We start from the raw sequence: 27,369 nt of genomic DNA, 5'->3' as shown, positions 1-27,369 counted from the left end.
TGGGAAGTATTTGGCAGGGTGATTTGGGGGTCATTCCTCCCCAGTGTCTGCCCCCAGCCCCCCTTTTCTTCACAAGGGATTACCAAAATTTCCCTCTTCTCCCTAAAGTGAATAGACACTTGGGATGATTGGCAGGTAAGACTGTCATACCTCTGCATCTCTCAGTGTCTTATGTCATTCTTCTTTTTTTTTGGGGGGGGGGAGGTGGAACCTGTAACATAATTCCTGTGTTGGCAATCATTTTCTCCTTCTGTACTGGTGGTTTTGTAGAGGAGGGTTTTTGGTTGTTTGGGAGTTTGTTTTTACAAAAAGATGGTTATTGTTGCTTTGTTGCTAAGTTGCGTCTGGCTCTTTGCAGCCCTATGGACTGAAGACCACCAGGCTCCTCTGTCCATGGGATTTCCCAAGCAAGAATACTGGAGTGGAGGGGGGGGGTGCCATTTCCTTCTCCAGGGGATCTTCCAGACCCAGGGATCAAACCCACGTCTTATGCATTGGCAAGTGGATTCTTTGCCACTGAGCTACCAGGGGAAAAGATGGTGCCTGACTCTTAAATTGTGTCCAGTTTTCCCTAAAGTTAAAGCCCTTAGTGGAGATCTGATCATCGGATCTCTCCTCTTCCTCCCTGGGGGTCCTGCAGAAAAGTCTAGAATTTTCTCATATTCTGGCCAGTTTCTTCTTCGATAGATGAGAACCTAATGCATTTTCTACCACCAGCTGCTCCATTCATGGGAAGGGATATAATAGGTCCAGGCATTAAGGAGATAGAAACAGCTGAAGGCGGAAACAGCTGGAATTTTAGAACGAAGCCAATTATACTGGATTTCAGATTTTAAAACTAGTCCTTAGCTCAGGAGATCACAGGCAAACAACTGTGCCGACATCAATCTGTATTTTCCTGCCATAAATATCTTATTACAAGGGAAATGTTTTTGAATTGAAAAGAAAAGTAAATTTATCAGATGCTGGGAAGTCAAGAATTCTATAGACAACCATGACTGAACTCACATATAATAGGACCCTTTGTGTGTGTGCTGAGTCACTTCAGTCTGGTCCGACTCTTTGCAGCCCTATGGACTGCAGCCCACCAGGCTCCTCTGTCCATGGGATTCGCCAGGCAAGAATCTTGGAGTGGTAGCCATGCCCTCCTCCAGGGATCTTCCTGACCCAGGGATCGAACCCATGTTTCCTATGTCTCTAGCACTGGCAGGCATGTTCTTTACCACCAGCACCACCTGGGAAGCCCAGGAAGACCTTTACCCACCCATATTACTGGACCTTTTCAAAGATCCTGTGGTCCTTGCAGTCAACTGTGAGTGACTCTCTACTGTTCCCAAAGCAAAGGTTCCCCATCCTGGTTCCTGCCAGCACTGCCCAAATAGAGGAATGACTGGTGTCTCCCCCAAGGAGCCTTTAAGGTACCAGGCCCGGGATGCGGTCTCCTGGCGTGACTCTTACTCCACTCTGTCACTAAGACACAGTTCAGGAAATAACCACTTTCAGGCACACAACTTTTTTTTTTTTTTTCCCACTTCCCTTTGAGAAAATCTTGGTGTCTAATTATTTCTCTGAGACATTCTGACATTAGCCAGGAAACCCTCCTGTTGTCCCTGGTTGTTTCCCTGTGGACCTGGCCCCAGGGCTTGGCCACTTCCTCCCAGGCCAAGGATAGGTACCTGCTGCACTAGCTCCCACAACATAGCAAAGGCTGGAGACTTAAGTGTCTTCCTCATGGTTCTGGGGGCTAGACGTCCAAAATCCCAAGTGTTGGCAGGACCGTGGTCCTTTGGAGACTCGAGGCAGAATTCTTCCTTCCAGAGGTGGCCTTGCCATCCCTTGCTTATAGCTACACCATTCCAGTCTCTACCTCTGCCATCACGTGGTGCTCCCCCTATGAGGCTGTCTTCACATATCTTCCTTCTGTGTGTCTCTTCTCCTATCATAAGGATGCCTGTCATCTTGTATTAAGGCCCCACCTACTGTAACATGACCCCATCTTAACTTGATTACGTCTGCTATACACCCAATTTCCAAATGAAGTTCTATTTACAGGTACCTGGGATTAGGACTTCAACAAAACTTTTGGGGCAACACAACTCAACCCACACCTTGCCTTGACTTGAAAAGAAACAGATGCCCCCTGTGTCTTGCTTCTACCTCTTATTGCTGTTGTTCATTCACTAAGTCGTGTCTGACTCTGCAACCCCATGGCTTCCCTGTCCTTCACTATCTCCCTGAGTTGGCTCAAACTCTTGTCCATTGAGTCAGTGATGCCATCCATCCCCTGCTGTCCCCTTCTCCTCCTGCCTTCAATCTTTCCCAGCATCAGGGTCTTTTCCAATGAGTTGGCTCTTGGCATCAGGTGGCCAAAGTATTGGAGCTTCAGCTTCAGCATCAGTCCTTCCAATGAATATTTAGGGTTGATTTCCTTTAGGATTGAGTGCTTTGATCTCCTTGCAGTCCAAGGGACTCTCAAGAGTCTTCTCCAGCACCACAATTGATATAAAATTATCAATTCTTTGGTGCTCAGCCTTCTTCATGGTCCAACTTTTACATCTGTACATGACTACTGGGAAAATAATAGCTATATCAGGTTTAAAGCCATCTGTAAAGCTTCCCAAACCCCAGTTGGCCTGCATTCTTGGACTCTCCCTAAGCCCTGTCCTGAGCTCATTCTCATCAGGGCCTGTCTATAGCATCTTGCTGATGCCCATGTGTGAAACAGGAGTGCTCTGTGTCCATCAGGGTTTCCCCCATCACCTTTCTTCTATCTCTAGAGGCTCCAGGGCTTTTCCAAACTCTAACTCCGCTTCACACAGCCCACATCTTAGCAGATCAAGAAACCATTGCTCTTACATCTGGTCTTTGGGTGGCTGACACTCCCTTGCCCCATGGCAAGACTCCATGAGAGAGCACAGCTTCAGGGTAAGCCTTGTTGCAGGTCAAATCCTAGGTGCTCTATTTATTTATCTGACCTTGGATAAGTAACTTCCCTTTCACGAATCCCAGTTCCCTTCTCTGTGTGAATGAGTCCACAGCAGCGTCTGCTCTGCAGAATGGTTGTGAGGATGAAGTGGAACAGTGCGTGTACGCTGCTCTCGCTGTAGGAGCTTGTTGAAAGTTGTCATTGTCTTTTCTGCTTGTATTTTCTCTCACTGGCTCACAATGTAGCTACTATATATACATAATGTTGTTACCAATAACAGTAGCTGTCTGTTTATCGGGCATCTGTTTTTGTGTCAGGCACTGTGCTTGCTGACTTACAGCTACTAGTTCTAATTTTTATAAAAGCTCTACAGTGTGGGTGTTACTAATCCCGTTTTACAGATGATGGAAACTAAAACTACTTCAGACAGAGGTTAAATGAAATGCCCAAGGTCACGTAGCTCCTAAGTGTTTGAGCCAGGATTTGAACCCAAGAAAGTGTGCTTTGCACTATGTAAGGCTGCCTTAGGGTCTTTCACTCATCCACTGATGTGTTATACCTTCTTGGCCTTTTTCATACTCTCCTTTCCTGTTCTTCTAGCTGAATTCCCCCCACACACACACCTTTTTTCAGTTTTCATTGTCCACAATTTCTAAGCCAGCAGTTTTCAAATACATTCAGATGTCAGAAGAGCATGGTACTTTTCACAGACTAGCTTTTTTTGTTTTAACATAACACTAAGAAATACTGGGTAAGCCTTAGAAGCACTTGTGCTAGGAGGAAACATAGCTGTTTATTTTCTGTGTACAGTATAGGACCATACACACAGGTGTACCCGGGTACACACGTGCATTCACTCACATGCAGCTAGCAGCCAGGCACAAGGAAGGGCTTCCCATTATCAGGAACTTACTACTCCATTCTGTATTCCTTCATCTGCTGGGATTTGATTACAGAAAAGAGCAAGAAGGCACGAGAAATTTAATAAAACATTTATGGGATAAAAGCTTGAAATGCAGAAAATCAATACATTAAAGTATCAGCGTGGTTCCTTTGTCCAATTTGTGGGGAAGGAACTTAAAAATACACTGACAACATTGTATATTCAGCATGATCTCGCAGGGGGAAGGGTTTGCTAATTGCAAGAAGAGGCAGGAGGGAGCCACCCTGACTGCCCGCTTCCCTACAGGCTTTCTGCATTAACTTGTGTGTCCGTGTGCGCACTCAGTTGTGTCCAACTCTTTGCGACCCCATGGACTGTAGTGCGCCAGGCTCCTCTGTCCATGGGACTCTCCAGGCATGAATGAACCCACTGGAGTGGGTTACCATTTCCTACTCCAGGGGATCTTCCCAAGCCAGGGATCAAACCTGAGTCTCTTGTGTCTCCTGCATTGGCAGGCATTTCAGCTCAGTTCAGTTGCTCAGTCGTGTCCAACTGTTCTTTACCACTGGGCTATCTGTGTGGAAGCCCCACACACCTTTTTCATCTTGGGCCCCGGATTTCTCTCCCTTCTAAGTTAAGGGCTTCCTTGGTCCCGTGATTAAAACTCTGAACTTCCAATGCAGGGGGCGTGGGTTCCATCCCTGATTAGGGAAATAAGATCCCACGTGCCATACAGAGTTGCCAAGAAATAAAAATAAATAAATAGAATTAAATTTTTCTTTAAAAAGTCAAATCTGCCTCTGATGGGAGAAATCTGGATAATTTTTTTTTTTAAATTAAGATGCCCTGATAACCATCAGACGTTCCAAGAGTAGGAATCCTATTTGCGAAGACCTTCCCAGACAACCAAACACTTTGACACCACAGATGTCTTGTGATTTATTTTCGTGTCGTGGTGAGTGAGGCTAAACTCAGCTTAGCCTCTGCTCTTCAAGTCACTACAAAGAAAGAAGTGTACCTCAGCTCAGTTCAGTTCAGTCGCTCAGTCGTGTCCAACTCTTTGCGACCCCATGAATCACAGCACGCCAGGCCTCCCTGTCCGTCACCAACTCCTGGAGTTCACCCAAACTCACGTCCATCGAGTCGGTGATGCCATCCAGCCATCTCATCCTCTGTCGTCCGCTTCTCCTCCTGCCCCCAGTCCCTCCCAGCATCAGAGTCTTTTCCAATGAGTCAAGTCTTTTCATGAGATGGCCAGAGGACTGGAGTTTCAGCTTTAGCATCATTCCTTCCAAAGAACACCCAGGACTGATCTCCTTTAGAATGGACTGGTTGGATCTCTTTGCAGTCCAAGGGACTCTCAAGAGTCTTCTCCAACACCACAGTTCAAAAGCATCAATTCTTCAGTGCTCAGCTTTCTTCACAGTCCTCATCAGTACCCAAAAACACGTTGGCTTTAGATGCCAACACCAGCCTCCCTCCGCTGCCCAAAGCTGTCAGAGCAAATCATGCTTTTATACCTGCTCCCTCACCTGTGCACTCCTGCATGGTTTTAGTATGTCTCCAAAACCAGGCACACTTCGGGTTTCTTGTGTGAAACCATATTTTTTGTTTTTGGCGTTAAAGTTTCCTGGTCCTCATCAGACACATTGTGTCTTTCTTCAGGGACACCCTAATGTGGTGACTCAGATGAAAAGCACACCAGAACCCCTCCTTTGGGGCTGTTGAATAACAGTGATCTTAAATTTCATCTGTCTGCATGTCTCTGAGCAAGTCAACACCATGTTCTATCTGATCTGGAAATAAGCAAAGGTCCAGCCTCCTCATTTGCTTCCTTGAGTGGACACATTTATTGGCCTTTTGTGTTGTTACAACAAAAGGAAAGGGGAAAATGTTACATGCAGTATAATGTTTATTGATTTTCCCTGAGCTGAAAGCAAGGTTTTGGACGTAGCCTTGGAAACAGCTATGATTTTGGCATGGAGGGTGCCAGCCAGCTTCCTGGAATCATTACTGCCAGACTTGGAGCCAGCCGGTGCAGTGGCGGTTTTGATTATTGGAAGCCAGCAGCAGTCCTGAAGGCAGAGGTTTGCCTGGTTCCGTCCGTGGATAGAGCAGTCCCTGCTCCCTTAGTTCTTGAGAGCTGCTGCAACATCATGCTGCTGGTCTTGAGATAGTGATGCCTTTGGACTTGAGACACAGAATCGCTGGCCAGCCCACCACCTCCCCGTGCTCTGCAAGGCCAGCTGAGGGCCAGATTCTATATTAAGAGTGATTTCTCTCTCCTCATCACCACTGAGCTCAGCTACAAAGCTTCCTCGTGGTCTGGGGCAGCTCTTCTCAGACTGGACTGTGTGTGTGAATCACCTGGGAATCTTTCTAAAATGAAGTTTCTGATTCAGGAGGCCTGGGGTTTGGCTTTAAATTATGCATTTTCTAATAAGCTTCTAGATGATCCCAAAGCTGATGGTCCATGGATGGCAGTTGGAAAACAAGGGTCTCATGGAAGTAAAGACTCCAGCCAGATGCCACGGCCATTTAATTCTCTGGCTCTACTGCATGTTGTAAGCCCTCCATCCCAGAAGGCGAGAACAGAGGAAAATTCATCTCCCCAGCTTCCAACTCTGACCACCCAGGAGAAGCATCTGGGGAACTTTGAAGACCTGGCCACACTGAGGACCCACCCCAGACCAGTTAGACAGAGCTGATGTATAGGGTTGAAGGAGCACCGACTGAAATCACTTAAGATGCTCTCCGGATGTAGTGCTAACATGGCAGGGAGGGTGGGTGCCCGTCGTTTTAGCAGTGAACTGCAGGAGAGTGAGTTCCATACTGTATGTATGGTAGACTCATTCCTAGAACAAGGTTCCCAAAAGAGAATATTGGCTCAAACAAAAGAGCTCATTTTCACACGTGGAATTAGTGAGTGGGGGTGAGCCAGTGTCTCCCTTGCATGCAGGCATTCAGGGGCCAGTGGAGACTCTGCTGGTTTTGAGGTGCAGTTTCTAAGGACCCTTTGGAGGGGGTGTCTCATTCTAGAGCCAGAAGCTTGGGAGAGTTCCGTGGATCAGGCCTGGAGGAGGATTTATCACTTCTGCTCACATTCTGTTGACAAGAACACAGAGAAACAAAGGATACTGGGCAGTGCAGACAGCTCTGTGCTCAGGAAGAAGAGGGGAATGGGATTGTGGGAGCAGCTGGCAGCCACCAGCTCCAGCCCTGTGGGGTGGATCTGGGCGCACACACTGAAGGGCCGGCTCCTCCCTGTGTGAGGACCGGCTGGGGCTGGGTGGCCCACGGACCTTTGGAAGACTGGAAATAGGTAATCCAAATACCTGGGCTCATGGCTCAGAAGGATTAAAACAAATAATTAGCACTTGTCATGTTCTACATTCTTCTGTCCCACCCCTCCCCCAAATAATTTCTGTGAATGTTCACGAGACACACAGACTATCTTTAAACCTCATTTTCCTCTTCTGCACATAATGAAATATATAAATGGGTGACGGACTGTGATAAGGGATGTTAATTCTCAGCTCTAAGTCTCCCCTCCCCAGGCAATGCCTCACTTCACACTGCCTTCAGAGAGCGAGAGCCTTCAGACCACAAATTCCACACGTCTCCACCACCCTGGCTTTGATCCACTCGTCCCTGCATCTAGCTCTGGTTTCTTCCCGCTCCTGTCAAAGGCCAGTCTGTCCATTGATGGACATAGGACCAGAGGTCCTTTCACCTTCATGATGCCCTTGCGTTCCTCCTCCAACCCTGCATCACCAGCCTGGTCCTCCGCGTTGGTCTGCTCCCGCAGAAGACGTGTGAGCGAGGTCCACAGGTCCTATGAGGGGCGGGGACCCCGCCCTCCAGCCATCCTATTGGCTGCTCCTGTGCAGCCAGTCTCCCCTTAGACTCATCAGCGCTGTCATTCCCACCGCACCCCTCCTCAGCTCACACTGCCCGTCTTCCTCTGGCCGCTCACCACTCTACTGAAATCACTTACCTCAAGGCCACTAGGGACTTCCTTGTGGCCAAATCCAGGGTCCCTATCCTGTCTCCATCTTTCTCAGCTTGCTGGAAACTATTCCTGCTCAGAAGTTTTCCTGTCTTAGTTTCAGGTGACTCAGTGGTAAAGAATCTGCCTGCATTGCAGGAGACACAGGTTCTGTCTCTGGGTAGGGAAGATCCCCTGGATGAGGAAATGGCAACCGGCTCCAGTATTCTGGCCTGGAGAATCTCATGGACAGAGGAGCCTGGTGGGGCTACAGTCCATGGGACCTCAAAGAGTCGGACACGACTGAAGCAGCTGAGCATGCGTGCATGCATCTTGGTTTTAGTGGTCCATCCCAGTCTGCTTAGCCAGTCAGTCTCTTTTACCCTCAACTGATTTCTCAGTCTTTGGATGGGGACCCCTCCTCTTTCCTCTCCCCCTTCTCTTCCTGGGTGAGTTCACCCAGTCTCGTGCATTTGAGTCTTATCTCTAAGCTCATCATTCCCAAATTTGGTTTTCTTGGGGGGTTTTCTTGGCCTTGCCAGGTATCTTGTGAGATCCCAGTTTCCTGACCAGGGATTGAACCCAGGCCGTAGTGGTGGAAGCCCTGAGGCCTAACCACCCAGCTACCCGGGAACTCCTCAATGCCTGAGTTCTTTACTGACCACGGGCACTTTCTCCTGCTGCCTGATCAACACCCAGGTGACTGTCTCACTGGCAGCTCAGATGTAACTAGTGCAAAGCCAGATTCTCACTACCTCTCACTTCCCACAAAACAAACAAAAAACCTGACGTGGTGGGCAGTATCACCATCTTACCAGGTGCAGATGGCAGAAGTCTGGGTCATCCTGGGTTTTTCCCTTGGCCCCAAACTCCATCTCTCAACAGGTCCTGTTGTGGTAACAAAAGGTTCTAAAATAGATCCCATCACACTCCTTCTCACTGTGTCCCTGCCATGTCTGGGTCCAGGAGGCCACCATCCTCTGTCACTCGGTCGTGGCAGCAGCTACCTGACAGCCTCCTCACCTCCATCCCTGCTCCCTGGCTTCTGCAGAGCAGCCAGCACTTCCTGGTGAAGACAGGGCTATGCCAGCTCTTGCCAGTGCCCCTGACACTCAGGATAAAATCTCCGCTTCCTGCCACAGGGCCTAGGGGGCTGCCCCCGCACTGCCCTGGTGGCCTCTTCATCCTTGCTCTGCAGCCCCTCCCCTGTCCTGTCACTCACTGCCACCGTCCCCTCCTCCCTTCGAGCCTCCAGCTTGCCCCTCTTGTGTCACGCTCTCTGCCCGGGACATTCCTCCCCCGACATCCTTGACCACCTGTCCCAGATCAGGGTCCTTGCCCTCATCTGCTCTGATTTCTGGAGGATCCTCAGTTTCTTCATTGTGGGGTGCACACAGCCACTCTCCTCTGGCCCTTTTCCATCCCTAAAGGGAGCAAGGTGGCCTGGCCTTTTTTTAAGTTTTTGTACCCTTGGTACTCTAATCCCTTGCCAGGACCAGCTTGCATTTGGGTTCTTCTTGTGTGTAAAAGGGGCTTCCCTGGTGGCTCAGAGGGTAAAGCATCTGTCTGCAATGCAGGAGACCTGGGTTTGATCCCTGGGTCAGGAAGATCCCCTGGAGAAGGAAATAGTAACCCACTCCAGTAGTCTTGCCTGGAAAATCCCAGGACAGAGAAGCCTGGTAGACTTCAGTCCATGGGATCTCAAAGAGTTGGACACGACTGAGTGACTTGAACATCTGGCTCCCTTTGGTCCTAGGTGCCTTCTAGGCCCTTGGGGGCAGGTTACCCACGCCGCCTCCTATGTGTGAGACTTAATGTGGGGTTGACATCTTTTCCAACAGACAGAGGCAAGGCCTCCTCCAGCCACATCAATATTCATTTGTTTACTTACTTATCCTCTGTCTCTCCTAGGTCCCAGGAGGACAGAATCAATGCATTATCTAGTTTCAGTGGTGGTCCAAAAAATATATAAGTAAGTAAATTAAGAACGGAGAAGGCAATGGCACCCCACTCCAGTACTCTTGCCTGGGAAATCCCATGGGCGAAGGAGCCTGGTAGGCTGCAGTCCATGGGGTCGCGAAGAGTCAGACATGACTGAGCACGTCACTTTCACTTTTCACTTTCACGCATTGGAGAAGGAAATGGCAACCCACTCCAGTGTTCTTGCCTGGAGAATCCCAGGGACGGCGGAGCCTGGTGGGCTACCGTCTATGGGGTCGCACAGATTCGGACATGACTGAAGCAACTTAGCAGCAGCAGTGAATTAAGAAATGAGCAAGGGGCTTCCCTCGTGGTCCAGTGGTTAAGAATCCACCTTGCAGTGCAGGGGACATGGGTTCAATCCCTGGCTGGGGAACTCAGATCTTGCAGGCTATAGAGCAACTAAACCCACATGTCGCAGCTACTGAGCCCGAGCACCCCAGCTAGAGAATCTGTGCGTCGCAACGAAAGATCTTATGTTCTGCAACTAGACCCTACACAGCCAAATAAATAAATAATTTTTTAAAATTAAAAAAAGGAGCAAAAGAATATAATCAGGATACTTGAACAAGAACTTGAAGAAGCTTTTCCTTCAGAGAGTCTGAAATACAGCCTGTCCGAGTAAAATCGCTTCCTATATCTATGCCCAGGCAGGTGCTCCAGTGCTGATAACGCAAAACAGACAGAGGTGGACAAGGAATCCTTTTTTTTTTTTTGCACTTAGACATGCATCAGCCTTTCTTTCCAGCTTCATTTCCCTTCAGGCAATAGGCTTAGTTAACCTTTCAGACAGTGGGTGTAGGGACCCTAATGAATGGAAGGACAGGAGAGAAGCTGTTTGGGGTTGATTTGCATGTAAGTAAATGGAAATGCTCCAGCCACACACTGGTGGGTACGTGGTATGGGCCCACATTACACAAGGTGGCATTTGCTGCCTGACCGTGGAGCCCTCCAACCCCTCCACCCTCGTGTCCTGTGGTCAGCCACACTCACCAAAAGATAGGAGTCCACTATAGGAACTGTCAGAGGCTGGAGAGATGGACGTGGTGGCTTGGGTAGGAGAAGGCAGCCCTTCCCTTCCTTCTTCCCACCCCCTACCACCAGGCATCCTGCCAGCTAGGTGGAAAGGGCTCTTTCTGGGGTCAGAGCTGAAGGTGAGGGGCAGGAAAAGACTCAAAGAGTGATGCTAGGGGCCTCAGCAATGTGTGGGAGCATTTGGGGTTGTTCCAGTGCCCTGGAGGTGCTGCTTGTATTTCCTGAGCAGCCAGAGAGTTAAGCCCCTATGGTTCATGAGAACGCCCATCCCTCAAGGAAGCGCTGCCTGCCCCAAGTGCCACTGCAGCCCCACGGAGAGGCTCTGTGGGGCTCAACCCTGGCTTCCTCCTGGTTTGCTGAGATGCTGTGTAATATTAAGAAAGGAATCTGATTTCTCCTGACCCTGTAAAGGCTGCTTCTGTAAAGGGGAGATGGTGGGTGGGCTGTCTTCTCTCAGGAAGACTGAAGAGTGGGTTTCCAGGGGGGCAGTCCTTCCGAGTCTGCGTGTGTGAGCTTTGGTCCAGCACAGAGCAGCTGGGCCACCCTGGACCCACTGATGCCCGTCCATGGAGGCCACTGCCCATGGCTGTCAAACTTCCATAGCTCTTTGAAGAGCCTGCAGAGACTTTTCCAGCTGAGGCATAGAATCTTCCCTAGTTTCGTTCGTACCCATGTTTCAGGAGGAAGTCCTGAGCATCTTCTTCCTCATCCCCCACCCCTGCCCCATGCTTCATTGGCCATGACTCAGATTGGCAGCTGCTGAATTTTATTTTAAATTGGGTTGAATTCTCCCCCACCCCATACTTACCTTTCCTCAACTAGCACCCCATAACTCTGCTCTAAATGCTGTCCAAATGCATTAAAGGATGTTCGAGTTAAACATGCATTTCACTGGATACCCTATTATCCCGGATCTGCACACCTGTTAGGTCCATCGTGGGAGGAGACAAACAGCCTTGTCCCAAACGTGTTAGGAACCTTGACCTCTTTATTTCAGTGTATTTCTTTTCTTTCCTTTTTATTAAACACCAAAAATATTTTGTATTAACAATGCTGTGATAGTTTCAGGTGAATAGTGAAGGGACTCGGCCATACATATATCAGTGTATTTCTTAGAGTCAGGACTGGCAAAGCCCTGTCGCCTTTTGCTAAGACATCTGTATGTGAAAGTGTTAGTCACTCAGTCTTGTTTGACTCTATGCCACCCCCTGGACCATAGCCCACCAGGCTCCCCTGCCATGGGATTCTCCAGGCAAGAATACTGGAGTGGGTTGCCATTTCCTTCTCCAGGGGATCTTCCTGACCCAGGGATCAAACCCACGTCTCTCATGTCTCCTGCATTGGCCGATGGGTTCTTTACCATCTGAGCCGCCTGGGAAGCCACCATGCACACCAGTCTTTGTGCTGTGCTTTGTTGTCATGAAGCTTTGATTAACTTATTATCGCGTCTCAACGTTTTCCCCTGTTAAAGGACAGGGACCAGAAATGGCATGAAAATGGCCTCTCTTTGCCCGTGGGAGAGTGATGGGAGAGGAGGCAGCCTCTGGCTTATCATGAAGACTCTGCAGTTTTCATTCACTTGATTAACAGGTGTTTATTAAAAAATAGTGCAGGATGCTGTAGGAGTGACTGTTGACAAGACACAGTCCCTGCTCTGAGAGCGTTGACGGATCTGTGCAAGTAGGAGGAACAGAAAATGTTCAAAGCGCCTGGGAATTCTGAGATCATGCCTGGTGGTCTGGAGGGCTTGCTGAAGAAGCTGGTGTTTGTGCTGGAATTAAACCTGAATAGGTGGAAATAGCCAGAAGTGGGTGAGGAAGGACACTCAGCAGGTGGTGAGGGGGGCTCCTAGAGAAGGGGAGCTCCTAGAGAAGGGGAGAGGAGGCTGCTGGCAGTGGGGGCGGGGGGAGGGCGCTGAGGAGGCTGGGTGGGAAGGAGGGCTTAGGAGAAATCATAGGCCTGTGCCTGGCATTTCCAGCCCCAACTCTGGCCATCCCAGGGCAGACTGAGGTTCCCAGGCCCCTGCACCCCGGCTTCTGCCCCTCAGTCTAGCCCACGAGAGACTAGCTATGGTGGTAACTGTACTCTGCAGCCATGATGGGTAGGTAGGAGTTTTCCTGCTGATCAGGAAGGAGCCATTGCCCTCATCATAATGCCAGGGGCAGAGCGGTGACTCCAGGTAGACAGTAATTATGGGCCATTTCCAGCCGAGCCTCAGCCAATTCGCTTGCATTCTGCCTGCAGCCACCCAAGGTTCAGACTTCAAGTTTCACAAAACCCGTAACTGTTGCTAATAATTTCTGAAGTTTTGAGAAACATTTAGGAAAAAAATAGAACTGCTGGAGAATTTTTGTTCACACCACCCACGGGTTTTGGGGGGTTATTATTTTGCCTAGAACTAGCAACTGCTAGGCCTGAGCCTCCAACTGAGCCTAAGCGAGTGCTAAGGAAGGGCAGTTGCCCTTTGATCAACCAGAAATTCTAGGCACTACTGCGTTGTTTCTGTGCTAACTTCCTGTCTGCCCCTCAGGGACAGAAAGAGAGGAGAGGGGTAGCAGAACTCACTTTAACCCCAAGGCGTTGTTGTTGTTTAGATGCTAAGTCGTGTCTGACTCTTTGTGACCCCATTGACTGTATCCTGCCAGGCTCCTCTGTCCATGGGATTCTCCAGGCAAGAATACTGGAGTGGGTTACCATTTCCTTCTCCAGGGGATCTTCCTGACCCAGGGATTGAACCCGCATCTTCTTCATCTCCTTTATTGACAGATGGATTCTTTACCATTGAGCCACCAGGGAAGCCCTTAACCCCATGGTGAGAGCCTGTAATGAGAGGAGGGGTTCTCTGAGCTCAGGATAACCCCAAACTGTTATTTTAAAACAAGCTTCCCAAGTTTATAATTAAACTTCCAAGTTAAAAGAACACTCCCCACCTTCTGTCCCTACCAGGATGCATCGGGGGTTCCTTGTCAGCAAAGTTGATGGCCGGCCAGGTGCAATTGGTAGAAACGCTGCAAAGTATGAAGATAAATGTTTCTACTTAGGGGGCAAATGCATCTCTTTTAGCAACCGATTATGACATTCTCAGAGACAAAGCCTCTACCCTGGATGGTTTTTATCTGGCCTCTGAGAAAACCTGCTGGTGAGATGCTTCCCGATTCCCTCCAGGAATGTTTGGAGCCCACCTGCTGCAATCCAGATATCCTGATTGTACAGGGCCTGGCACAGGAGGGCGGCCTGGGCACCCAGCAAGTTTGGCCACCAGTGACACTGAGCGCTGGTTATTTGTTAAGTGCCTGTTGTGGTCTGGACTCTTGAGTTACGTATGTTCCATGCACTTTCTAACCCTCACAACAACCCTAGGAGTTAGGAATTGTTTCCTTCACTTCATGGGTGGGGACGCTAAAGCCCTAAGAAGTTAAGCAAATGGCCTAACCCCCGTGACTTGGCAGTACAGAGCTGGGATTTGAACATGAATTTGGGACCCTCCCTGCCCGAATGCACATGCTGTATCAGCCCGCTCCTTTTTTGAATACAGGACCCACTCAGCCCAGGCCTTCCTCAGCACACCAGGGACCACCTGCCTCGGTGTCCAGGTGAAGATTTGAACAGCTCTTTATCCTCCAAGTGAGGGAAAATCCTGCTGAAAACTGTTGACAAAAAAAAAAAAGCACAACCTGAGAGCTGTGAGTTCAGTTTGATTTGGGGCCAAATGAGGACGATCGCCTGGGAAAGGGACTCTCAGATAGTTCCAAGGAACTGTCCTGAAGAGGAGAGGGGCGGTCAGTGCATATGTGCTTTTGGTGACGAGGGATGCGTGCAGTCAAGCACACGTTTTGGCAGAAGGTTGCTGCCAGTCACCGGGAGCAGAAGTCTCCATTAATGATTTTGATGCTTTTCTTGATGTGAGAAGATGCAAGACATCAGGCTCATAAAATCTGAAAATATCTAACTGTCTGAAGGCCTATTCTGCCAGTTTTTCCTGGAGCACAGAGTGCCTCATTCCTGATGTCCACCCCGAATTCCCTTCAGATGTGGAAGATCGGTGACTGCAGTGTCCACTGCCGTCATTCTTAGAGAATCAAGTGGAGAGCGACAATTTTTAGTCAACAGAACACACTTGCATTTATTTATAGGGCCTCTTCTGACCTTTTGTGATGTTTTCGAGGCCTTGAAAATGTTCTGGTGATTTTCTCATCCTAGGGGGACCCTTGAGGATTTGTCTGGAAGGCTCCTAGCAGGAGAGCCCTACTGCACTGTATACCCTTAACCGTGGAAAGGGCCTCCTCTCCTGGCAGAGGTCCAGCCTCCCCGTGAGCCTCTGCAGCACTGGAGGGCATTGGTGGGAGGTGCAGAGGAGGGGGACCCCTGGGGGCCACAGGAAGCTGGCTGCCCTGGAGAGCCACTGCAGTGGCAGACATCTCTGTCAGGCTGACATCTCTGTCAGGCTGACCACACAGGGAGCATCGGACCTCCCCTTGACTCTGGCAGCCAGGGCATCCCCTAGCCCAGGAAGGCTGCTCTGAGAGCCTGGTGGCCCCTCCCTGGGCTGGATGCCTGTGGACGCTCTCCCTTCACTGTGTTCTTCATGGAAGAGTCATTGCAGAAGGAGAGGTCTTTGCTACAAATCCCAGCTGGCATCCCGGGCCAGCTCACAGTGCTGGTCTTTCCCTCTCGCTTGTCCTCGTCCTTCCCTTCCCTTTCCTCTCCTGCTGCCTGATCACCTCCTGGAGAGGCACGTGGAACACCCTGGAGGTAGTGGATTTGGCAGAAGCTCTAGCTTGTGGAACTGGAAATGCATCAGGTGATGGGACTCCACGGCCCTGGGCAGCTCTACGGAGGGCATGCATCTGCCGGGACGGTAATGCCCTGGAAAGCCAGAGCCCCGGTCCCTGCTCTGCCGGTGTCCGCCCATGGGACCTGAGGCGTAGTCACCTGCCAGCTACCATTCATGGAGCATGCCCTGGGTCTGTGGGCCTCAGACATCATCTTGGACCTTCCCCTACCACCTCCTGGTCAGCTGCCTCCCCACTGGCTTTGTCCAGAAGGAGTGTGGGCAGGGAAGAAGCTGGGACATTTCCCGCTGACCTTCTCTGCCCCGGCAGGGTTGGCGGGGCAGGGTTGCGTATCTCTGACAGTGTCTGAGCTTCCTCAGCCTCCAGGTCCCACCAGATACACCTTCACAGCTCCAGCTTCCACAGGAGCTCAGCCACTAGGACACTGTCATCCCGCCTGCCCACCGGCGGGAGTGACTTCCTACTCCTGCTCATCTCAGGAGCCTCGTTGCCCATGTTGGTTTTCCCATCACCCACAGAGGTGATTGCCTCATTATGGCCCTTCTCTGTAGATCCCTGGGTCCTGGTTGTCCCTGGCTGCCCACTTTACGTCATGTCAGCTCTGAAAGGAGGCCTGGCCAGCCTTTCCCAACTTTCAGACGCTCCCATTTCACAGATGAGAGCACTGAAGCTCGGAGGGAAGAAGTGACTTGTTTGGGGTCACTAGGCTGGTGAGGAGTTGAGCCAGAACTCAGCCCAAGCTCCTTCCTGTTCCTCTAGCCGCTCCTGGAGGACTTGACCTCTCTGAGTTTCTGTCTCCCCAACTCTGAAAAAAGCCAGCATGAACTGCCTTGCAGCATCCTTTGCAGAACGAGAGATAATGTCTGTTAAGAGCCTCCAGGCCCCAAACCATGGGACATCCCCATCGGGTGGGCCCATCTAGCTGACCATCTCCAGGGGGCCTGGGTTGCTGCTGGAAGAGAGCTCCAGACATGCCTTCCAGTGGACCTAGTGGGGCGGGCAGCTCCCAGCAGACACGGCTGCATGGGGTGAGCTGAGGCCGTCTCCTCTGGCTGGGGCTTGCGTGCACCTGGGAAGAGGCTCAGAAGTTAACTCTCACATTTTGGTCAAAAGCTCATAGCGGTTTCCACAGGTATGGGTTTGTAGCTGGCCTCGATGGTCGGGCTGTGATTGTTTCTTGAGGTGTGTTTCAGGGCCATGGCAGCTCCCCTTGTTGAGGAAAGGGAGCTCTTTGTGGGAAGAGGTGAAAAAGCACCAAGTCCACAGAAACCATCTTTCTGGATCCAGAGACAGAACTGTTCTTATCTCACATCCCAGAGTTTGGGTTTGTCAACTAAAAAAGTACACGATGTGAGAATTTTGAGTAAAGTTTTATTTGGAGCAAAATGAGGACTGGAGCCCGGGAGATAGCTCTGAGAGACTGCTCCAAAGAGGCAGTGGGGGAAGGCCAATATATAAGATTTTGGTGAAGGGAAGAGTTCAATGCAATCAAGCGCTTACTTTACAAAAGGTTTTCTGCTGGTCACAAGGAGCTGATGTCACCATGAAGGAATCTAGAACTTTTCTAGATATGAGAGTGTCCCTGGTAGTGTCAATTGCTGAGTCACGGATGACTCTTTGCGACCCCATGGACTGTAGCCCGCCAGGCTCCTCTGTCCATGGAATTTCCCAGACAAGAATACTAGGATGGGTTGCCATTTTCTTCTCCAAGGGATCTTCCTGACCCAGGGATCGAACTCAGGTCTCCTGCGTTGCAGACAGATCCTTTACCAGCTGAGCCACCAGGGAAGCCCTTTCTAGATATGAAGAGATGCAAAACTGGAGATCGTGAAGTCAGCTCCTGAAGATCCCCAACTATCTAAAGACCTGTCCCATCAGATTCCCTGGAGCACAGAGTGCCTCACTCCACCCTGGACTCCCTCAGGGGGCGTTGAAGGTCAGCAGCTGCAGCAACACACGGTTCGGTCTCCACAGAGGCAGACGGCAGATGCCCATCCTGTTGTTCAGTCACTGGCCGATGCCCTTGGCAAGTGCCAGTTGGTAGTTGACAGGTTCAAGACAGGAAACAAAGCAACTTTTTCTCCCCCTAAAAATCATAGAATATGAGGGTCAGAAAAAATTATCAAGGGCAGAATAAGCTTCCATTTTACAGAGGAGAAAAACAAGGCTTCAGTTGGAATAAGTGACCTTTATGAGGTCACGTAGCATGTTGGTGGCAGAACCAAGCCCAGGTCCCAGGCCTCCTCCCCACTAGTCAGGGGGTCTGTGATGGGGAGGCTGTGGCCTGGGCCTGCACAGAGCTGCCTGTGTGTCATTGCCCAAATTCCAGGAGGACATTTGAGAATCAGGTCAGGGACACCCAGGGATTTGGATAGTCCCAGATTACTCCCATAGCTGCAGAAACAGGCTCGGTCTCGGTGACAATTTTGCCCATAAATATCTTAATTTTATTTACTAGGTTGTCTGGCACATAATAGCATGTGTTATTAATAGAGTAGCTTGATGCTATCTATTAGGTAGGCATACTCTTTGCCATGGAAGATGAACATCTCTTTTACGATGTAACTTACAATGCCATATGACAGCCACACGTGCTCAGAATCTTGTCACAGGCTTCCGTCTGACCTCACGTGAAGGGACGGGAGTTGGGACGATCTTGGGGACAGCTCAGCATCGCTAGAATGATGATTTGTGTATAAGCGCATCTCCGAGTGAGGTGTTCTCCGAGCTAGATCTCTGTTTCGAGGGTCCGGACAGGATAAGCATGTGGTTCTGAAACTCTTATTCTCCCCAACTGCCCAAGTCTGTCCGCTACCTCCAATGGTGAGTCACGGCGATTTCATCTGCCACCCGCGACCTTGCGAGCGCTACAACCACGGAACTGTGGTGGAGTTTTACTGCGACCCCGGCTACAGCCTCACCAGTGACTACAAGTACATCACCTGCCAGTATGGGGAGTGGTTTCCATCCTATCAGGTCTACTGCATCAAGTCAGGTGAGCATGTGGAGAGCGTCCCTGGACCAGGTGCAGACCACACACAGCAGCCAGTGGCATGTCCTGGGCCCCAGCCCTCCTCGCCACACACGGTTTTAGGAACAGGCTATAGAAGTTCATCTTTGTGGCACCATGTGGCTGATGCTCCCCGACCCTGGTCGGGAGCATTAACCACCCAGGTTAACATGCTCACCCTCTGAACGGGGTCCCTAGACCCCAGGACCCATGGAAGGACCTGGCCACTGTGGACTCTGTCTTCTCCCAGCCTTGTCGCCTTCCCCTGACAAGGACACAAGCCCAGGGTGTGACCCAAGCAATGTAAGACTCTGCCTTTCTCTTACACTCAAGGATGCATATCAGAACACAGATGATATAATTATGGGCAAGACCTGCTCTCACTTTCAAAAACATAAGCCTTTTGCAAGCTTCAGTGCTTCCTGTTGTTGTTCAGTCACCCAGTTGTGTCCAGCTCTTTGCGACCCCATGGACTACCGCACACCAGGCTTCCCTGTCGCTCACCATCTCCCAGAGTTTGCCCAAGTTCATGTTCATTACATCGGTGATGCTCTCCACCATCTCATACTCTGACGCCCTCTTCTCCTTCTGCCCTCCATCTTTCCCAGCATCAGGGACTTTTCCAGTGAGTCGTCTGTTCGCATCAGATGACCAAAATACTGGAGCTTCAGCTTCAGCATCAGTTCTTCTAGTGAATATTCAGTGCTTCCTACTTGATAACAAATGGCTAGGAAACCATCCTCACCACTGGCCTCAGAGCATCAGGGTGGGGACCCCATGGTGAAGACCTGGGCACCAGCACACCACTGTCTCCTGCCTGCCCCGGTCCTGCCTGCTCACCCCAGTGTTTTCCAGGCATAGCCATGGCCGCCTGCCCCAAGCTGGGGTGATGGCTGCACACCTTCCCCGTGGATGTGGCACATGGGGGAAGCATTTGCTCACACAGCACACGTGGAGGCCCACCAATGCTCATGTGAACCCATAGAGGAGAGGGGGCCCACCCAGCCATCAGTGTGTGGGCACCCCAGCACCAGCACAGCCCGGCAGCCTCACAGCCTCTGTGTTCTCTCTCCCGGCAGAGCAAACGTGGCCGAGCACCCATGAGACCCTTCTGACCACATGGAAAATCGTGGCATTCACGGCGACCAGCGTGCTGCTGGCGCTGCTGCTCGTCATCCTGGCCAGAATGTTCCAGACCAAGTTCAAGGCCCACTTTCCTCCCAGGTCAGTGCCGCAGCCCTGGGCAGCCCACAGCCACCCAGGCCGGGCGCAGCTCAGCCGCCTGGAGCAGCAGAGAGAAAGGATGGTCAGCCTCAAGGGATGCAGAGCCCAGCTTCTGAGGGGAGTAGGGGGAGGAAGCCAGCATGCTTTCCTGCAAGGTTTTGGGGTCTTTCTGCAAGGTGGAGACAGACTCATTTCCCTCTTTCCGCCTCCCCCCCTCCCCCTCCCACCCCCCAACCATGAACCCCTATCTCCCTCTTTCCCTGGCTAGACATTCTCAAGGTGGGTCTTGTACAGGGTGCAGAGAAGGGGAGCAGAGTTGGAGATGCACGCCCCACACCTCCCCACCCCTAGGGGCACCCCCATTGCCCACTATGTGCCTGTGGCTCTCGAGTTATGTACCTTAGAGCTTCCAGGCCATGAAGGAGGATAAGAAATACACAGAACTAATTCGGAACGAGGTCCAAGGTGCGTGACCCAGCAGAGTTTCCAAACTGGTGTGCAAAACCTCAGCAAGTCTCAGGAAGGAGAAAGGCTCTGTTTTGGGGGCCAGAGCAGGGCTGGTGCACTTCTGCCTCCAGGTGGGATCTGAGCTTTTGGAGTGGGACCTGAGGGCAGGGGTGGAGTGGGGCTGGGGTGGGTCTCCATCCTCCTCGGCTGCACCAGTGAGCTGGGCTCAGTGTCTTCATCCTCGCTCCCGTTATCACCAAGAGGAGTCTATCAAAGTCCCTCAGAGGCAGGTCTGGTCCTCTCAGTGCCCGGGGCGGCTGTGGCCCTTCTCCTCTGGTGCCGGCCACTTGTCCTGAACCAAGCATGCCAGCGCCCTGCAAAACCAAGAGCCACCCAGCACTGCTGTTGGCAGATCACCATTCCTGAAAGAAGTCCTTTAGGAACTTTAGGAAGCACCCGGATGAGCTTGTGAACATAAGGAGATGGGAGGCAGGCACCGAACATCACAGGATGTTAGCCAGGGCTCCCTGATTCACAAAGGCATCACATATCCCCATGGATTCCTGTGCCCACGTCAGAGTCTTCTCACACAGGGACCTCAGGCTTCAGCCAAGGGCGTGTGTTTCTGCCCACAGGGACAGGCTGGCCTCTGGGGGCATGTGTACCACTGTTCCAGCAGAGACAGCTTCCAGAACTAACCACTTCCCACTCGGCCCTCCAGGAAAACCCACGCTCGCACTCCCAGCTGGGCATAGGGGAGAGAAGCAAGCAGGGCTGCTGGAGAAAGCATCCCACCTTTCCCCTCAACCTCTCGCCCTCAGGACGGCCTCATCCCACAGAGCACTGCACCCTCCCCCCCTGGCTGCAGGGGCCCCATGACCTGAAGGCACCCCACTATTCCAGCCTCGGAGCTGTGCTAGGTGTGGGGGTGGGGGTAGGGGCCTCTGCATCCTTGCTGGACACAGAGTGTGTGAGCACCATCCTGGGGCCACAGCCAAGCCCCTGCTGAAGTGCCAGAGCCTTCTTTCCTCTTGAACCCGTCACCTGCACTCTCCATCCTCACATTATTTATGAGCCAAGAGACCATGTTCTATCATTGAGCAACTGGACTATCTAAAGAAGGCCTAGGGGTTACAAGGAGAAAGCTAAACTACATACTGTCATTTGTAGTACATGGAGTATTTGAATGTGGCCTATAGAGCTATTTTTCTACATAAGCTTGGGAACCGAGTTTCCAGGATACGGAGTAAATATTAAGATTTTTTTAAAATGATCCCTAACACTCACTCTACTTTTTGTTTTTTAATTCCTTGAATATTTCCTTCGTAGGTTACTCTCTAGCTGTGTGGAAACTGGTCTCAGCTATGCAAATTGATCATAAGATTCCCAGGCAGGTCCAGGAAGGGGTCTTTGCTTGTTTTTCTCCTGGGCCCAGAGCCGTAGACTATGAAGAGATGCTGCTGATAGTGTGTGGGGCTGGGACCAGCGAGAGAGAAGCTGACGGCTCATGGGTGCCCTGCCGAGAGCTGTGGTTGTGGGGAGAATGGAGAACAGAGGCATCCTTGGGGTCTTCCTGACCTGGGCAGCTTGCAGCTGAAAGGGACTGAAAAGGTAGGCAGGCCCAAGTGAGACAAGAGGCCAGCATGAGACTGTGCAGGCTGGGGAGTAGGGGAGCTCGGCGGATCCAGGATCCACTCATAAGGGCCACGGAAGGGGAGAGAACCCCGATTTGAAGCAGACTCTTCCTTGCCTCCCAGCTCCCATCTTTGGGTGTGGGGTATGGGCTTTGTAATCTCCCCCTGTCTCTGTGTGGCCTTAAGGGTGGTGGAACAAGGGGACCCTGCCAGCATCTCCAAGCAAGATGCTCCAAAACGCCAGTGGCCTCAAGTGTCAGAAAGAGAGACAGCCTGATGCGTTCCTCTGCCCCACACGCCAGCATCCAGGCCTTAGTCCTCAGAGGAGTTCCTGCAGAGGCCAGCATGCAGGAGTTCATGGCCTGCCCACCCAGCTGACTTGTCCTTCTTCCTGATAGTTCACCTTCTGGCCACATCCCTCAACACCAGTTCCCAGCAGAGAAGATAAGGAACCAAGTCCCACTGGCCACTTACTAGCCACCCCAGTTCCTCTAGGGCCCAGGAGCAGAGAGAGGTCAGCTGAGCTGAGACTTCGGCCTCAGACCTGAGGTCTGGAAGGTGCAGGGGACTGGAGACCAACGGCAAGGCCAGAGCTGAGTGCATGGCAGGGTAAGGGAACCCCCACTCTGGGCAGCATGGTGAAGCTTAGGTTCAGGTGACTGTGAGCCCACAAACCTGGAAAGAGTTCCTTCTTTTTTTTTCCGTTGTTGTTGCTTCTCTGTCTTGACTGAAAATGAGTGAGTTTTAGACCTCAGCAGAAAACAAACAGGAAGCATCCTAAGTGCAGTGCTAACTCACAGGGGCACCTAAGGTCCACGCTTTCCCAAGCTCTTAATGATGCTATTCCATTTCCAGCAGGGGACACTGCAGGGGCACCTTGGGAATGGGCCACATAGTCCCCTGTCCACGAGTTTATAGCACGAGGAGACGATGGAGCCCGGAGGAGGGCAGGGGAGGCAGAGGGCAGGGGCCAGTGAGGAGAAGAAAAGCCTGTCCTGTCTGGAGTGTAGCCCTGGTGGATGCACCATCTGCTGGAGGGGACCCAGGAGGGCAGCTGCGTGTCCTGCACCACCAGCTCCGCTGCCCTGAGGACCCCAGCTGCAGTGGGTGAGCACTGTGGCCTCGTTCCTGGGGCGACCTGTCACCTTGGCACCACTTTGCTCTCCACAGGGGACCTCCCAGGAGTTCCAGCAGTGACCCCGACTTCGTGGTGGTGGATGGCGTGCCCGTCATGCTCCCGTCCTATGACGAGGCTGTGAGTGGCGGCTTCAGTGCCTTAGGCCCCGGATACCTGGCCTCTGTGGGCCAGGGCTGCCCTTTACCCGTGGACGACCAGAGCCCCCCAGCATACCCCGGCTCAGGGGACACAGACACGGGCCCGGGGGAGTCAGAGACCTGCGACAGCGTCTCAGGCTCTTCGGAGCTGCTCCAGAGTCTATATTCACCTCCCACATGCCAAGGGGGCACCCGCCCCGCTTCCGAAAACCCTGACACAGCTCCCAGCACGGCGGGGGAGGTGGCATCCACCAGCCCAGGCATCGATATTGCAGATGGTAAGCATCAGCCCCGAGGTCCAAGCCACCCTGGCGCATCGCACCCCCTCACCCTGCTCCCAGCTCAGAGTCAAATCAGACCTTCCCTCTCTCTCAGCTGAAATTGCATGCTGTACATAGAGGCTGTGGGCAAGGCCAGTTATTGGAAGGAAGGATCATCACCTCACAAGTGATCAGCTGAAATTTCAGGAGGCACAAAAGAGTGCCAAGCCATCCAGAGTAGAAAGGCTAGGTGGGTGGAACTTGATTTTCATAGCATCCGTGTAATCCAGGATGCTTTTCTTCTCTCTCCCTTAATTAGGCAGGACTTCCGAAAGTGGTACTCAGGATCAAGGTAACACATGCGTGTTAAAAGGGAAGAACTACATCTGGGCACGAGGGCCCCCCCAGAGAAGTTCTGGGTACATACAGGCTAAGTTTACCAGGTGTGAAGTAGAAGGAAGGTACCATTACTTCCTTGCTGCTGCAAGGAAGAGCAGGTTGCAGATCATGGTAAAATAATAAAAATGCATCAGATTAAATAGGGCTCGTTTCCCAGGGGAGGGAGTGCCAGTGCCACTTTACAAATGAAAGCACTGATTCCAGCTTATATTGGCAGTACGTCACATTAACTATGTCTTCTGGTTCCCCATAGAGAACTCTACTTGAACTTGTAACCTTTACCATTAGGACACACGGTTGAAGCCTAACAGTTTAATTTTTATGAGCTGGATATGAGGTTTTCCAGCTAATGATGTACAGAGGTGTTGGCTTATTTGCTTGTTAACTGATACGTGGAACTCAGCATTATCTTCTTCTTACTGATTTGTGTGTGTGTGAGTTGCTCAGTCGTGACCGACCCTCTGCGACCCCATGGATCGAACCTGGGTCTCTTGCATTGCAGTCAGATTCTTTACCGTCTGAACTACCAGGGAAGTAGGAACTCTCTTTTACTGAGGCTCACAATTCCAGATCTTCACAGTGTTTTTCAGTATATTAGTATGATAACCATCTCCTTCTTTGCAGTTTAATAACCATCTCTTTTTACAGAGATCCCTCTAATGGAAGAAGATCCATAACTGGAAAAAGTCCTGATGATTCTGCTACCCCTTTGGGAATGGGAACCGTGTACCTTGGAGTGAGGCCTCTGGAGGACAGAGCTTGGGGGGATGGAGCAAGTTTTCTAATCTATCAACAACATGGGGACAGGGACTCATACTGTGCATCTCGGACTCAAGAGCGAGGCTGACAACAGCAGCGGCCGTGCTTTAAAAGGAGACTTGAGGATTTGCCAAGACCAGTGAGGAACAGAAGGATGAGGAGGAACCTTGAGCAGTCCTGGATGAAGGTATTAAGGGCATGTCGTGCTGCCCAACATGGGATAGACGGTTCCACGCATATATCCACCAAATTCCACCTCCCACCGACTTACGAGTACTACCCACCTCCTCTGAAAGCATGTCACATTACCTAAATCGCTACTAAAATCCGCTTCAAACTGTCTCTGGACTCCAGATTCGGATGGCTCAGCCTCTGCGGGAAGTCTGTGTTGAGCTGCTGGAAGAGCAGCAGAGCGCCCCCTGCAGGCTCCCAAAGGAAGGTTCTCGAGTGTCCCTCGGACAGTCTTTCTTGGCTGGACAACCCTATTCAAGGCAAGATCAAAGCAGGACGTGGCAGTTCCACCGAGAATGGAAAGGAAAGACTCGGGCAGACTCTGCTTTCTGGAAATTTCTCCAAAAGGCAGAGTTCCTGTCTTCCACGCTGTCCTTTGGTGAAATATCGTATTTGTATTCGTGGTCTAGCACATGGATCCACGGCATTGGCTAAACCTTGTGACTTTACACATGGTCAGAGTGTGTTCAAATACACCTCATGGTGGAGAAGTAACCGAGGTAATGTTTTGTTTCGGCATTTTTAAAAGCTTCCACTTGACAGTTTATCTCAGTTGTGAGCCCCTCACCTTTTAACTATTAAGAGTTGTTGCCCCCGCTCCCAAACTCAGCCAGATTTAATTTTCCAAAACAGAAATTCTATCTGGAAACACATTTGTCCTCCTCCAGGTAAAGTATGAGGTTGAATTATTTTACCCCTTTTATTTTGTCCTGCAAAGCCCGCAGGCTCCAAAGATGGACGGCTCTGCCCTCCTGCTCCGGGGGTTCCCTGGCTGCCTCACCCATCAGTCCATCCAGCACACCCACTGTGCCCTTCTGGGGCCCACTGGGTGTCGTTCCTAAAAAATGATCGCTAAACACATTTCCCGAGTCCCGAAATGTCTCTTCAAATACATGTTAATCTGTGGAGCTGATTCTTTTTCTCCTCTGGGTTTCAGACAAATACAAACAAAACTCTTTTTTTTTTAATCCATAAAATTGCTATGCTGACAGAGTGGTGAGAACTGGAAGCTTGATCAAATCCTGTTTTTTCTTGACACAGACTGATTAAAAATTAAAAAGAAAATGACAGTTTGAAGCGTGACTTTAATGGTGGAGTGGATTTGGGTGGGCAGGGAGGGGCAATGACAGTGATCCGGGGGAATGGGGTTGGAGACAGCACACCAGAGGCTGAAAGAGGGAGGGAGCGGCCACGGGCGTGCCTGACCCAGCATCAACCGCGAGCTGGGCACCTGGGTAAAGGTGTCTGGTAATCATAACGTTGTTTAGTGCTGAGGCTGGTCTTCACGAGCTTCATGCTTAAACTCCACCTGGCGGGCTCAAACACTGATGGCTTGGGTAGCTGAGCGAGAGGGGAGTCGAGAGTTCACTGTGGAAAGCCCCCTGACCACCACCAGCCCCACTGTCTGCAGCCTTCCTGGGATCCCTGTGGGCTAGGTCTCAGCTTTCACACCACACTGTCTCCTCCCCGCCGCCATTCACTCCCAATTGAGGGTGTGCCTTGAGACTACCAGGTAAGTGCTTATTTCCCACCAAAGAAGCCAGGGTGGGGGCGGGGGTGGGGGCTGTCTCTGAGGCTTGGCCTCGCCTTCTCCCAGAAAACGTTCTTCCTCCCAAAGCAGAGAGCTGCAGCACACAGCTCGTGAGCTGAGCACAGGGCTGCCTCTCCATTCCCCCACCTCCGGCCTCTGGGAGACAGGTAGCTCAGGTGCCACATACGTCCAGGTGTTAGTGTCCACATCATTCTAAGCACAGAGGCTGGTAGGGGCAAAATGCCTGCTCAGCAACAGTGTCAGCCTCCAACCAAATGACCTGGACCCACCCCACCCCCACCCCCACCTCATCCCTTTGTGGCTGCCGCATTAGAGTCTCACTCACAAATACCCTTTACTGTGACTGTTTTTTCATTATAATGAACTTAACGTGGCAAGGAAGAATCCTCATGATACCCTAAGCATGCCATGATTCTGGCTTTTCATGTCAAAGTCCCAGACGCCCTCTGGGTATGAATGGACTCCATCTTTCTTCTGCTTCCCCCCTGGGAATTAGGAGATTGAAAAAACAAACTGGGCCGTGTTGACAGCTGGTGCCCAGAGGGATGGTGTGGGAGAAAACCATCCCCCCGAAAGTGCTTTCTGCTTTGGCAGAGGGAGTTACCCCAGCTCAGAAGCACACGACATAGAACCCAGGGTGTTCCTGGGGTCAGCCCGTGGTATTTACACAAGTGCATGCTGGAAGGAGCTGCAGGCCAGCAGTTTTCCAGCTGACCGGCTCCTGTCATAGGCACACCCAGTAGAAGTCACAGGACGCCTTCACACTTCACTTCCATGTAGCTTTTTTTAATTGCAAGGTTGTGATTGGCTGGCATGGGCTCTTTAGAGCCTTTTCCACCTAATTACACCCATCCCAGCAGCTGGCACAGGGTCAGGCATTTGGCCCCAGAGCACACAGCAGAACTGGGTGATTGGTGGGGAGTGACATGCAGAGGTTCACCCAGCCTGCAGGGTGGGTGAGGAGCAGAATGGT

At 51.2% G+C, this 27,369-nt stretch overlaps 1 protein-coding gene across 3 annotated transcripts in view; it reads left to right on the top strand.

The window, feature by feature from the left end:
• The window catches only part of SUSD4 (sushi domain containing 4), a 137,153-nt gene extending 111,244 nt beyond the window's left edge, over window positions 1-25,909 (top strand). For all 3 annotated transcript variants that reach the window (XM_069544641.1, XM_069544640.1, XM_069544642.1), the window contains 4 exons: window positions 18,409-18,600; window positions 19,695-19,839; window positions 23,091-23,473; window positions 24,503-25,909. In XM_069544641.1, the coding sequence (XP_069400742.1) occupies window positions 18,409-18,600; window positions 19,695-19,839; window positions 23,091-23,473; window positions 24,503-24,531 (749 nt within the window). In that variant the 3' untranslated portion in view covers window positions 24,532-25,909. The remainder of the gene's footprint in view (window positions 1-18,408; window positions 18,601-19,694; window positions 19,840-23,090; window positions 23,474-24,502) is intronic.
• The last annotated feature ends 1,460 nt before the right edge of the window (window positions 25,910-27,369 follow it).

This window comes from Ovis canadensis, chromosome 12 (assembly GCF_042477335.2).
Source record: "Ovis canadensis isolate MfBH-ARS-UI-01 breed Bighorn chromosome 12, ARS-UI_OviCan_v2, whole genome shotgun sequence".
Lineage (NCBI taxonomy): Eukaryota > Metazoa > Chordata > Mammalia > Artiodactyla > Bovidae > Ovis > Ovis canadensis.
The sequence above is the reverse complement of the archived record's forward strand: the minus strand, read 5'-3'. Positions and strand labels throughout refer to the sequence as shown.